General features: G+C 29.3%; 2 protein-coding genes across 2 annotated transcripts; one reads left to right on the forward strand and one right to left on the reverse strand.

The window, feature by feature from the left end:
• Positions 1 to 855: 855 nt before the first annotated feature.
• LOC100749295 lies at positions 856 to 8,527 on the reverse strand. Its single transcript, XM_003490091.4, has 4 exons — positions 8,058 to 8,527; positions 4,894 to 5,138; positions 4,189 to 4,339; positions 856 to 3,925 (listed from the first exon to the last, which is right to left on the reverse strand). The coding sequence occupies exons 1-4, from the start codon at positions 8,188 to 8,190 to the stop codon at positions 1,059 to 1,061; spliced, it is 3,396 nt and encodes a 1,131-aa protein (XP_003490139.1). The 5' UTR covers positions 8,191 to 8,527; the 3' UTR covers positions 856 to 1,058.
• A 1,408-nt stretch (positions 8,528 to 9,935) lies between these two features.
• On the forward strand, positions 9,936 to 12,661 carry LOC100749531 (CCR4-NOT transcription complex subunit 11). The gene has a single exon (XM_003490093.4). The coding sequence runs from the start codon at positions 10,358 to 10,360 to the stop codon at positions 11,720 to 11,722; it is 1,365 nt and encodes a 454-aa protein (XP_003490141.1). The 5' UTR covers positions 9,936 to 10,357; the 3' UTR covers positions 11,723 to 12,661.
• Positions 12,662 to 14,849: the final 2,188 nt, after the last annotated feature.

Raw genomic sequence — 14,849 nt, forward strand, 5'->3', positions numbered from 1 at the left:
GTATGATGTTTAAAAAAGCGCGTGTAAAATACATACAATTTTTGGCATGTATGATACTCTTTAATACTGTACTATTTTACACAGAGGCGAATCATATATAATACAAATTCTAATTGTAATAATTTTTAAAACAAGAAATGTGTTATAAAATAAATATAATTATAACAACAAATATTTTTATCAAATGATCAAAAAACATGTTTTTTTAAACAAGAGCCAGTCTTTTCAGAAGATTGAGGAAGATACTAGATAAAATTTTCTTCGACTAGTTCAAGAGCAGATCTATTCTGGATGAGCACTATAAGTAGTACATACATATTACGATCGATGTGATTTCTCCATATGAAGAAGTTTAAGTACAGTATATTCTAATTTTAGCTATATATAGTATTAAAATTTTCATATTTTTTGATTATAATATCTGTCTTATTCCTGTACTAAAAAAAAAAAAAAAAAAAAAAAAAAAAAAAATGGTAAAAAAAAAAAAAAAAAAAAAAAAAAAAAAAAAAAAAAAAAAAAAAAAAAAAAAAAAAAAAAAAAAAAAAAAAAAAAAAAAAAAAAAAAAAAAAAAAAAAAAAAAAAAAAAAAAAAAAAAAAAAAAAAAAAAAAAAAAAAAAAAAAAAAAAAAAAAAAAAAAAAAAAAAAAAAAAAAAAAAAAAAAAAAAAAAAAAAAAAAAAAAAAAAAAAAAAAAAAAAAAAAAAAAAAAAAAAAAAAAAAAAAAAAAAAAAAAAAAAAAAAAAAAAAAAAAAAAAAAAAAAAAAAAAAAAAAAAAAAAAAAAAAAAAAAAAAAAAAAAAAAAAAAAAAAAAAAAAAAAAAAAAAAAAAAAAAAAAAAAAAAAAAAAAAAAAAAAAAAAAAAAAAAAAAAAAAAAAAAAAATGGTTAGTAGAAAAAATATTGCTAATAATTTGCAATGTTTAGAATTGCTCCTTCAGTTTATAATATGTATTTATTACTTTCAATCTAAACCCACGAAAACATTATTGATTATTGTGTAATTCGCTAATACTTTATTCTTATGTCCGATTTTATTTTTTATTCCCTAAAATAATTTATCGATCATGTCTCTGCGGACCAATTATCTGGTTGTTTGATTTCATGAGACGCGTCTGAACCATCTGAATCTTTTGATTCATTAGATTTATATTCGGTTACATAAATAACTTGTTTTTCTGTATTTCCTTTTTTATTAGATTTCGTAATGTCTGTTCTTCTGGGAGGAACGGGAGGCTTTTTATTAGTTGTAGGTTTTCCATTTGAAGTTGTTTTGATTTCGTTTTGCATCGGTTTCTTACCCTTACTTTCCACTGTGGAAAGTGTTTCACTGCTCTCGTTGTCATCTTCTTGAAATTCCTCTCTATTAGTAGAAAGTTTGATTTCCGTAATATAAGTCGTTTTTTGTGGCATTGGCGTATCTGGGAGTGGTGGTCGATTATCAAAGTCTTGTGGATTATAATCCATTGATTCACCAACTAGCCCGCTATCTTCACTGTTTTCACCACTCGAAACACTGATATTGTTAATGTTACGACGATCCTCACGATCAAATAAGTTTTTGTTATTTATAGTTACACCAGAACCGAATTCGTATTCGTCTTCGTCTTCGTCTTCATCATTTTCTCGATCGATTCTTTGATTTATGGGGACTCCAATTACTCGTTTTGACGACGTGTTCGAATTTAGTGATGACTTTTCGCTTCTACTTTCTTTATCTTTAAACGTCGATCCATGGATATGGGATATCGAGATTTGTTCCTTTTCGTCGTTAATTGTTATCGAATTGGAACTACTACCTTCCATTGAATTGGGAGAATAGTCTTGTAAAGGTATTGGGGTTGATGATCTTTTTGTAAATGATTTTTTCTTGCAGGTTTCATGACGATTACAGTTCTCATCGCATGCGTGACATCCTCTCTTAATATTAATTTTTGTCACTGGTTCTTCATTGACAGATTTTTTACCGGCATATGAAATCATTTCATTCGACGTTAATGAACTGTCTTCCTTCCAGTTTTTGAAACGAAATAAGTCATGTTTAGAGGAATCTAATAATGTCGGCTTTTGTACATATGTTTCAAAATGTTTCAAAGCTTTCTCGAAATCTTTATTCACTATTTTTTCATCATGGTCCGAAAATTGTTCATTTATTATCATACTATCATTGTTAAAATCATCGGGTAATGAGATTTCCTTTTTAAATTGTAATTCTACTTCTTCAACCGTAGGACTTTTAATAACATTTCCATCATTAACAATTCTGATCAGAGAATTATCTTCATCTGGATTGAACATTCGTTCTGCATGAATAAATTCTTCTGTAAGTCTTTTGCTCAAGGGAAGATTATAAAGTTCGATACTAGTTTCGTCGTCTGTAGGATTTAGTTCTTTCGAGTCAGAAGTTTCATCTTTTAACTTAATTTCTATAGAAGACTTAGATCGTTCGAGCGAACCATTACTCTTTTTTCTAATTTTTGATTTTTTCGACTTATCTTCCGAATCCTGTTTTTTACGCCATACAACATCTTCTAAATTACCCCATTCATTCGATTTTTTCAATAATCTTCTATCAAAAGTATCCATTTGATCAAGCTTAGTTAAATCTTCCGTAGATTCATTAATATCCTCCGGTGGTAGAGGTGCTTTACGTTTCTTCGTGCCGGTATCAGTCATGTCCAGACTTTGTGCTCTTTCAAGTGTTGCCGACGTTCTGCATTCGTACTTTGATAGATCACCTAAGCTCGCAGCTTTTCTGTAAACATCGTCTTCTTCATCTTCGTCGTTATTTGTCTCCGGTACAGGTGTCCGATGAATGGTAATATCAGCCGAGTTCAATTCGATAGTCGTAAAACTGTTTTGAATTTCGCTGTCAGTGTCAGATTCAGAGTGTCTTCCATCAATTATCAAAGTTTCTACTTTTTCTTCTACACGTGGATCTATTCTTTCTGTAGTTTCGCGTACTTTCTTTATATATTCAGATAAAGAATCCGTATAATCAGTAATACTATTGATTTCATCTTCTTTTCTCAAATCGTATTCTTTCGTAGTCAACGAATCTTTCTTCATAGTAGAAGTACATTCGATATCGTAATTATTGCTTTTTGGTGGCGGTGGAGCTTTCCTTTTATTCTTTTGCTGATTTTTGGAATCCTCTACCTCGATGGAATCTATATTTTTTGATATATTTAATAGCTCAGAACTATTTTTTCGGTTTCTACGAGCGGCCATAGCTGCGTTATGAACTTCTGTTGGTACTTCGGATGGTACATGAATCGACGTATCACTAAGTTTGCTGCTTTTATTTAATGTATCGTTATGCAGTTCGAAGGTATCATTTTTCCCCTTAGAAACTTGCAATACTTGTGACGTTTGCTGACATTGAGCTTCTTCCTTTTTGTCACCAACTCTGGTAGCTTCGTTCATATTTGACAAATGTTTCTCTGTATCGAGTTTCTTTGAATGTTTTCTTTCAAGATTTGTGTTATGTTCATTTTGATTTTCAATGCGATGAACAGTTCCATCAAGGGAGGGTAAAACTTTAATACCAAATTTATAGTGATTGCCCTTGGACTCGTCGTGACATTTTTCAAATATTTGACTATTTGGTGTGGATTTTGTGGATTTCAAAGTCGAATTCATCGTCGAATAGTTAGAATTGATAGAGTCGTTCGGATCAACTATGAAGAGTCTCTTCGCAATACTCTTCGATTGTGAGAGTTCTGGAATTGATTGACTCCTGTATAAAGGATGACAAATTCTTGCCGCGCTAGGACCAACACTTTTTTTCAAAAGTGTGGTTGGCTTCGATCCAATTCCACCGCTTTCTACTTCAAGCTTTACGTCGTATGGCGAAGCATAACTTAAAATCGTTAAGGCATCCTCGTAGACCATATTCCGAAAACTGATTTTTACACTAGCTATACGATCACCTGCGAAAATAGTAATGCAAAATTAAGTTTCTTCAAATTTATTGCTATTTACATATATTTAGTATTTAATAAGGGTGATTCTACGTACAAGAATAAATCGAAGATCTGGAATAAAATTCTTTTAACCGAATCTTCGTTTTCAAGAGAATCGAATTTGAAAATATGTCAAGGAAATTTAAATTTGGCTAATTATCGACTGGTTATAAAGGTATAACGATTGCTTTAAAATATTTAGTTTCTCGGATATAAAAATAACGACTAACCTGGATGTATTCGACCGGATTCCGATGCAGGTCCACGATGTAGAAGATCTTTAACAAAGATTCCTTCTCTCATATTGCCGCAAATATTAAATCCCAGCCCTGTGAAATCTCGGCTTTTTAAGCTAACTATATTGATCCTTGTTGCTTTCGGCTGTATAAAAAGAAATCTCTGATTAGTCGAATTGAAAATAACACATTATCGATAATTGCAATGTTACAAGTATTATTCCTTTCAATAAATCATATTACACATATTAAAATAATAATTTAACATATTCTTTTCCTATTCCTTTGAAATCATCAGTGTTCCTTGATCTACATAGAAAACTTCCGTTTTATTATATTACGTGTGCTTCTTCTTATATTCACTTCTTACATACATTTCAAACGTTCATTTTGTAAAAATTAGCTTTATAATTCGACTCATACGCCATGGACTTCCTCCTCGCCAAGAAACATAAAGGCACGTATCGAAGATGGCTAGATTAACTGTACATCCAATCAAATTTGGCTATGCACAATACCTTCTATGTTTGGAATATTGAAAGGAAATGTTTATTTTATAATCACTGTAGCCTGCTTCATAAAAGACTTCTACATGCATATGCATATTCTTTTCGTATTTTTCTTACAGCGTTGTGTCTTCGTTCGTAATATAACCTCTCTATTACATCGTGAAACGGGTGAAAAAGAGATAGAACTTACTCCAAGGCACGAATCGTCCAGAGTTTTTCGTTTATCGGTGCGGTTAGTCGAGCCCAGTCCTAAGGATGTCCAGGAGGTAGACCATCGTGTAGAATCTTTGCTTGAAGTGTCTCCAGGTGTCAGAGACACCGGTACATCTCGAATTCGGTTACTTGACGATATCGTGACATCCTTGAAACAGGGATTGTCAAAGGCATAGGCTTCTTCGACGATTTCTGGATCAGTCACCAGTACTAAGTGTTTTCCTAAAGATATTTGTTTGATATTATTATTGATCGAGATTAATTATTTCGAATGATTAAAAATGAATGTTTTCACAGGACTTGTGTTTTTATATCCTACTTTTAAAATATACTTTTCTAATAAATAAAATAAATTCTCATGGCGGAATACTTGCCTCGAAAATAATTATATAAGTATTTGAATTTTAAATTACTTTCTATCCGGACAAATGTTCGATAAATATTATTTTTCGTTTAACCATATTGCCTATCTATCGGAATTTGATATATTTTTTTACATGGCATTGTTATCGCATAAACTACGCTTATAGTAATTTAACTACTCCTTCTCTGTTTACAAATTGTAAGATATTCCGATATGTTATATAAAAATAAGAATTTTTTTTAAAAGATACATTAATTAACAGAGCGAATACGATTTTCATAGTATATGTATAATACGCGTTTATTCGATATCGTTGTAGTTCGTTGATGCCAGCTACTCTGCTTGAATTATCTGATTCCGCCTGTTCGTGCTCATTTATGTTCGTTTGTTATAATATACAGACGGATCTTAATAAGCGCCAAGAAAGTTAAGTTTTACGATCCTGAAAGAAAAACTGAGATACAAACGCGTGCTATATGGACAACAGAAAACTCTTTTATTACGCTATTACTAATTAATATTAAATATTGACTTAACGGTCTAGACGAATAGATTATATGTACATACGTACGATGTATTAAACGACGCATCGAATTAATATAAAAAAATTATGTATATAAGGAAATAATATAATGGATATTGGTCATGTTAGAGATATTTGAGAGATATTACGTAAATTATATTACTACATACGGTGACATCATTCTACAGATTTGCGCTTATTTACCACGTTTAGCATACTCTTGTCTGCCTACTACGTTTACGCATATATTAAAAATTACATGCTATTCTGGTTGTTTCAAAGTGCATTTTTCATTTACGAAGAAACTTAAATCACGAAATGAGTTCGATTCTCCTCGGTAGATTTAATTTACACAATTAGTAAGTTTCGTTATTATTCAGTTCTTTCTACTAATTTATAATAAAATTTATAATAAAGAAAAAGTAATTTATAATAAGAATATATGTATGTACTTGTGTACTATGTATCACATATGTACCAGGAAGTACTATACTTGTATGAATATGTATGAATATGTAGTACAATATATTATCGAGATAGTACAAGTAAATTTCGACTGCCCTTTGTACGAACAATAACTTCAGTTTGTGTATTTCAAGAATATTTGTTTACTATAAATACTTTAAATTTACTTTGAAACATTATCACTCTATTACTATGCTCATCATTTGACCAGATAATGATTAATTTTATATGTGTGTCTGTTTCTCTACACATTCATATAAAAGTTAATCAATATTAAATATAAATAAATCTTCATCGTTAAATTAATTGCTATTTATGTCCAATGTATCAAATATTTTCAATTATAACAGAGTTCTTATAATTTGAATCGCTTATTTCAGATAATCTCAGATTCCATTTATTTATTATTAGGTAATTCGATGCTTGTTAAGTAACAACATTCATTTGTCACTTTTAATATCTTTCGCTACTGTACTTGCTATTATTATTTTAACTTTTATTTTCATTATATATTTATACAATCTAATTCATTTCGCAATTGATTAAACTTTCATTTCTACAAATTAATTTTGCGTGTGATTTAAATTTCATACAGAATTAATAAATATTTATAAATGCAATTATCATTAATGCTGTGATATACGTAACTATAATTATATAGGAATATTTTCTAATTATTTGGTAATTCCGAGGTAAATAAAAGAAAAGAAAGAAAAGGAGAAAAGTTCAAAAATTGAATTGAGTTCTTCTTATATTTATATATTATTTTGAATTGAAAAATACTGCTTAACTATCTATATCGGCTTTGTATCAATTTAACGTTCCACGTGTAGTATATTCTATAATCCTAAAAGTCGATCCCAAAGTAAAGAATGCACATTCCGTAGGAGATATTTTACATTCTAATCTGTAAACATCATTCCACCAGATAGAGATTCCAATGTATCGAGCTAGAGAGACTTTCGTGTCTTATTGTGTCTCTCGAGTGGCACTTCAAGGTCTACCTTTTGCGTGGATATACGCATCAATTGCGACGCAATAGCGAAAAGGTTTGTAATATGCAACACACGTTGATAGAATGTACGAAATGGCAAGGAATATTTCTTTGAATTTCTTTTACTATGATATATATCGTTCTATTATCCCTAATTATTCATGTAAAATTTTTATGACAACTCTTCGGAGATTAACCAATCTACTTAGTAGGTCATTTCAATAGATAGATATTTTCTACATCTTCAATGACACATGATGTTTTGGTTTACAGAATGTTTTACATCACAAAGTTGTACTGTTGAGAAACATCGATTAGTTACATAATTGTATTTCTTTCATCTATCAGTTCGTCAGTTGTGTCTAAATTGCCCAACTTTCAGTCGATCGATTAGAAAATATGCATATAATTGTTCCGCGTGCCAGGGCGGAGTTCTTTTGTATCGTGCATTTGATGTATTTCTATAGAAGTTGCGGAGAAATAACGCGTAGGAATAAATTCCGATTTATTGTGCAATAAACCTCATCGACTTTGCATATGCTTGGTATCGTAAAAGTATGACTACAAGTCGGTAAGTGCAACAAATTGTTATCCTCAATGATAAAATACCATTGGTTCTTTGAATGAGCAAATTAGTTGTCGCAAGAACGTCGTTGCAATAGCTTGAATTTAACAGCTAGAGCGCGCTCGAGCGAACACAGGATCATGAATGTAAACCACGATCTGTCATTACGGATCCTATGACACATTATTACCGGCAGTTGATAGGATTTCTATATCTATACGAGGACTCACCCTTGTGCCTACGCCACTGTCTGTAAAGGAGCGCAGCAACCAGCAGCAGGAGAATTGTTGTAAGGAAAGTACCGATTACAGCCCCTGCCACATTTCCTGCCCCAAAACAGGTATCCCGTGGCTCGTCCTCCATTGCTCCTTCTTAAACTCTCCTTCGATACATTTCCAACCTGGCTGCTGCAGCGTACTCACGTTTCTTCTTCAAGAAATATCCGTCCTAAACCTTTGAACAGACTAGGCTTCACACTGTTCACCGCGATTCCGTTCGATGTGCACAAGAAGACATTATTTTCACTTCGTGAGTCGTTGCCCTTTACCGAAGAATCAGCACCGCGATCGGAGACCGTCCTACTGCCGTGACACCGTGCACGATACTAAAGAGAAAGAGAAGAAGTAGTAAGAGAAAGAGAAAAGAGAGAACGGCCCCATGGATCGAGTAAAACAGGTAGCTGCGCAACAGGTGCTTCTGCCTATGAGGTGGGGATTCCATCTCTGCACAATTTACAGAGGGCCGGGGGCAGGGAGGGAACGAGTATGCGAGATCAGTGGGGGACCCTGGCATTCCTTCACCGTTTCAGAGCTGACCGTATTTCTCATACCTCATACCTAGCCTAGAAGTATTGCATGAATGTAAGCCGTAGGAGTGTAAAGAAATAATTCTTATATGGATTAATTTTTATAAAGCGGAAACGCACGCGCCGCTATTGTTACAAATCACTTTTCAAGAATAATTCGCAACCCTTGAATGATGATACATCAGCCAATAGTATATATTATTTGGTAAAAGTATTTAAGAAAATGATAATAAATCAATGATTAACGTGTAATTTAGATGAATACATACAATGTGTATAGAGGTAATTAGGAAATGAAAATTTCAAATCTTTCATATATGATGTTAAATTACTCAATAAGAATTTTAGAAAATAGAACATTATTAGTTTATGACTGTTATTTATTACTTAAATTTTACATAAGGATTACTGTTAACTAAACTTTTGCTGATGTGTGATAATGTGTAAAATGTGTGATAATGTGTGACTTAAAAAGCAAAACAGTTGTTTTAAAAGTACCATTACTATAAAAAGTTACATTTACTAATATTATTAGATAATAATTATAAATTCCCTAAACTATGAATGATCAAACTTACAACTATCTTTGATCTTAGCAAACCTAACTATACTTTGAGCGTGTCATAATGCGCCATTTCTATACATAGATATATATATAGTTCTTTCTAATTTATATAGTTTCTATGCACCGGAAATTCTCAAGCAAAAAGATATAGATCGTAATCTAAAAAAAATATAGTTCATTTCAATTTCTTTCGTTATTCTAAACTGAAATTTTACATATAATGATCTTAGATATTAAGTATTTTCTCAGGATGAAGATATGTATTGAAGATTTGTATATGGATGAAATATGGATATATATATATAGTAGGAAATTAGTTAATGAAAAAAGTAATTACATCCATATATGCAATTAAGAATGTAGCATATTATATATGAGTATTATTTATTTGTAATAAACAATTTGAAAACACATATACATAATATGTATCTGTTTAATATTATATAGTATTATTAACAACAGAACTGTACAGTGTAACCAGAGATATTCATATACGAACTGTTTATATATTTGTTTTTAGTTTTAGACTAATTAAATAATATTTATTAATAAGAACAATAAAAAGAAATAGAGCATTTCAAAATATGGACTTTTAGAAAGAATCGTATAAGTTTGTAAATTATTTGAGACACAAGTAATCTGTAAATAAATTTATCAACAAATGTATGAAATTATATTGATGCATATACATATGTTGCATGAGTTTTGAAATTGGCGCGATACAAATAATGAAATAGATAGCGTTAAAGTAGTTTGCTGTTACTACGATATAGTACATATATTTCTACTGTTTCTACTGTTTTTTCTAAAATTCTATGACACTCAGTTCCATACTACGATAGAAATGGTTTATTATTTTCAATTGAGTTGATAGCATGGTCGTATAATTGAATCCTACATGTATTCTTACATGTATTCTTACATGTATTCCTACGTGTAGTCCTACATGTATTCTAGTCATAACCTGTAAAGTAACAACTAAAAAATGTGACAAAGCTAAATGTATATAATACTAAAATACTGTAAGTTGATATGTTATATGTAATTAATAATTTAAGAAATGAATTACTATATTTGAACCTCGATATTCATGAATATAATCGTGGAAAAAAAATATAATCGAGGTGCTATAACCTAATTCAATCTGTTATTGAGGCATTATGACGCTTAGTCCGAAAGATTTATCAAAATTATTGGATATCCTGGAAGAAGAAAACCTGGATACGAGTTTGGAAAATCTTTGTAATCAGTTACATCAAATATTTCCGAAAGAAGATCGATTTAAAGTGGGAATGACATTGGTTCTCCTTTTACAGCATATAGATTTATTGCCAAAAAATGTTCAACGTATAATAGCAGTTGCATTATTATTTGACCTTTATAGAGGAGAAACACTAGCATCGACACCATTTGCGCCTGTTTTTGTACAGGTTTTAAGATCCCAAGAAGATACAAATAATGGAGTACCAAAGACAAATTTTTCAGGACACATACCAGTTTTATCACAATGTGAAAAAAATCTTTTAATAAGTTTACTGGGATATAACCAAAAGGACATTTTAAAGAAAACTCCAAGACAAATTGTGGATGAATTGTATTTTGTATCTGTACCACCTGTTGATTTAAGTAATTTACAAGTACAACTAGCAGAGCGTCGTTCAGAATTACCTTCCATCGCCAAATGTGGAAATCCTGTGATCTTACCTGATATGGATCATTCTAAAGTAACAGAGATCGATAAAAATGCAACAAAAAACATGACAGAAGTTTTAACTGCTAATGATCCACCTTTATGTAGTCAAAGTTATCAACCTGAGTTTTTAAGATTAGTACCTCCTCTTTATCGCTCAGTCGATGAATTACCATGGTTCAATGTTACAGATCCATCTCAATTTACAATTGAATATGATACTAATATGTGTGTCTCAAATTGTGCTGGTGCAGAAGCTCGCAGATTAATGGGCAAAGCGTTCAAAAGTGTACTGACGTTACAACAACAACAGCATCTTGTTAATGAATTGGATAGAGATCCAAAACTGGTGTATCATATTGGTCTTACTCCAGGAAAGCTACCAGATTTGGTAGAGAATAACCCTTTGATTGCAATTGAAGTTTTGTTGAAACTTATGCAATCGAGTCAAATAACAGAATATTTTAGTGTTTTGGTAAATATGGAGATGTCTCTTCATTCAATGGAAGTAGTCAATAGGTTAACTACTACTGTGGACCTACCTACAGAATTTGTTCATTTATACATTAGTAATTGCATTTCTACTTGTGAAACTATAAAAGATCGTTATATGCAGAATCGTTTAGTACGTTTGGTTTGTGTTTTTCTGCAATCCTTAATTAGGAACAAAATCATAAATGTGAAAGAACTCTTTATTGAAGTGCAAGCATTTTGCATTGAATTTAGCCGCATTAGGGAAGCTGCAGCTCTTTTTCGCCTACTTAAACAACTTGAATCTGGTGACATTGGTGGATTGAATGCACCACCCACTAATAATAAATTGGATATGTGTTAACATAATTAATAATATACTTTTCAAATATTTAATAGAAAATTAATAGAGCTATGAAGTTTTGTAACTATTTTTTTATGAACAAAATTACAACGAATTAAAATATTTATATATAATTGATGTTTATGTATAATTTTAGTATTTGATAAGTAAATTATTAGCTATCATTTATTTTTGATTAAGTGTTAACGTATTACATAATATTTTCATTAAAATAATTAAAAGAAAAAGTGTTTCTGCAATAATATATATAAAGTATACTTATTCATCTCTCATAATTTTTGTGCTGGAACTACATGAAATATATGTATACTGTCTATTATCATAGATATATTGTAATATATATGTCTTAAAAAATAATGTATGTTGTTTCCTAATAATTAATAAAAGATTGCATAAATTGCACTTAGGAAAAGATAAAATGGACTATTATTTGCGCTCAGATGAAATATTTTTTGTTACTATGTAGTTTTTAATATTTGTATATTACATTATCTAAGTTAATAAAATCTTACGAAATACTAACATGTCATAAACATTTATACGTGAAATAAAGGATACAATAGACATAAACAATAAATTTTAATATTTAATTATATTACATTGTCATTAATGTCGCCTTTCTGATTCATTCAAGGCAGTGTTTACTGTTTATGCAATACAGTCATCATTGTTATTTACTACAAACAACTTAATTGTTAGTATTCTAAATTATTTTCTACTATATTATTTATAGTATATAACGAATATATATCTTCATTCTATATTTGTGTATACATATAATGTAAACTTTCCGTTTTAACGATTTCACTACTTTGCTATATTAGTGTTGATACTACAACAATACAAATAAAAGCTGTGATTTCTGTTAGTAAGCTATACATAACAACAAGCTGTATAAAAGTAAAAATAGAATAAATGTGTGAATTATTTATAGCATGTGAATCACCACATTTGTAACTTTTGTAACACTGTTACGTTTTCTATGTACGTATATATATTTACATAGATTACATTTTACCATCTACTTCAGAAATAACTTGTGAATCAAGAATAAAACCATTTTCATTGCGAATATCCGTTTCATTATATTTTAAGTAATTTGTAAAATAAATTCAATGATCTATTGCAAGATTATCTTTGAATATTTTCGAATGGAAATTAATATGTTCTTTAAATAATCTTTCACGGTAGTGAATTTCCGGAGATTTTTGTATTTATGTTTCCTAAATTATAGATTAAAATCTTACATTTCTCAATTTCTTGTATGGAAATATAAAATTCCTATGTTAAAAGCCACACATACATACATACAAGTACATAAATTTTCCGCATCGCCGAGAGATCTAAATGCTCGCACTATTAATGTGTATCAAGCTGAGCTACTACATACTTCGAACATGATTTCAGTCATTGTACATTCTGAAAATAATTTGAAAGAGAATTTTTTTGTTTAAACTAATCAAAATAATAGTAGAAGTTGTGGAAGTTATTTATTAGAAACTATTAATTTTTAATTTGACTGTTTTTTAAATTCAAATATTAGTATCAGTTTTATTATAATCGAACAAAAAAGAATGTTACAAACAAAAATTAGTCAACACTCAATCAAACAATAAATTGCAATATCAAAAATTTGTTAAATATCTTTTTTCAATAAATAATCAAGGTTATCTTTATTTTTATAAATAATACTAAAAAAGTTACGCGGTAGTTACTTTTTTAGTATGATTACAAAATCATAAAATTCATTTGGAAAGTTATGAAAATGTTTAACTTAAATCATTTTAAATAAGAGTTGATAACAATGCTTCTCTATTTCAAGAGATAGAATTCAATATATGAATCTAATACATATAGTATAAGAAACTAGTAATAAGAATGCAATAACCTCTTTGTAATAGGCACTGAGTCTAAAGTACAAATATATAATAATAATAATAAGATAACAAAGGAAATGTTAGCTGGAGATAAATAGTTTTATGTTTTAAAATCCTTTTCAGTAATTTGAATTAATATTTACGGCTATTCTGAGCTATTTTATTTCATTATATTGCGGTAGTAAATTTACTAAACAATTCTAAATTACGATGTAATATGAAATAATGATTTGCTTTAAATGTTTGACTTAAGTACTTACATTTATTTGATTTCGATAATAATTTAACTTCCAGTTAAATTTTTATTTTCAATTTGCTATCAATGTTATAACATAATTAAAAATTTCAAAAATATTGATCATATTAAAATAATATATTGAAATTGGTACTCAATCGTAACAGTTTTAAATGCTGTGTGCTATACTTACAATTAGTATCTGAGTTACCAACTTAAAGAAAACGAATATATAGAAGAGTACAAAGTTATAGAGGAAAATAAAAATTATTGTTACTCTCTGCAGCTTAAAAATTAGATCAATTATAAATATAATTTATTTGTGAATATTAAGTTAATCTTTCTCAATATGTTATTGTGCAAAACTGTTTGTTCAAGATATATTATGGAATCATTTTATTGGAAACTACGTTTTCCGCAAACTATTAACTATTAAAGTTAAAAATATTGAAATCCACTTATCGCAATTAGTATTTTGAATAATTGCACTGAACACACATACTGCTTTACTTGAATATATTAAATAGCTAGTTTAAACTAACTTTAATTAGAAAATTTTAATACACTTTTGTATAATTCAGTTGTAATATAAGGTTCTTTTTTATTCACCTATTTATACTTTAATTTTTTATTCTTTGGATACTAAATGCTCTACAAAAATATTACTTTCGTACTTGAAAACATTGAATATAATTTTTTTATGGTATATATAGATTTTCGTACTATCTATATCGCAATAACTTTCTTTTTCACTATAATTGCATTTTATCTTTAAATTAAATATTTTCTCTGTTAATACGGCTTCTATAGTAAAATATTATATAGCACATAACGCCGATATTGCGTAAAATTCTTTCATTTAATATAGATATATATATACGTGTATTTTAAAAAATATAATTTGCGTTTAATATGCAAAGAAAAATATATTACAGCAGGTCCCTTCGTTACGCGAATTCTCGACTTTTACCTACTTTTGTTTTATTTTATTCGTATGACTAATTGGAGACGTTAT

The sequence above is a fragment of the Bombus impatiens genome, unplaced genomic scaffold (genome assembly GCF_000188095.3).
Source record: "Bombus impatiens unplaced genomic scaffold, BIMP_2.2 scf_0389, whole genome shotgun sequence".
Taxonomy (NCBI): Eukaryota; Metazoa; Arthropoda; class Insecta; order Hymenoptera; family Apidae; genus Bombus; species Bombus impatiens.

Coding starts and splice junctions, on each gene's coding strand:
- LOC100749295 (XM_003490091.4), bottom strand. CDS start 8,190: ATGGAGGACGAGCCACGGGATACCTGTTTTGGGGCAGGAAATGTGGCA. Junction 5,139..8,057: donor ACAGTGGCGTAGGCACAAGG/GTGAGTCCTCGT, acceptor AAATATCTTTAG/GAAAACACTTAGTACTGGTG. Junction 3,926..4,188: donor ATCCGGTCGAATACATCCAG/GTTAGTCGTTAT, acceptor CTATTTTCGCAG/GTGATCGTATAGCTAGTGTA.
- LOC100749531 (XM_003490093.4), top strand. CDS start 10,358: ATGACGCTTAGTCCGAAAGATTTATCAAAATTATTGGATATCCTGGAA.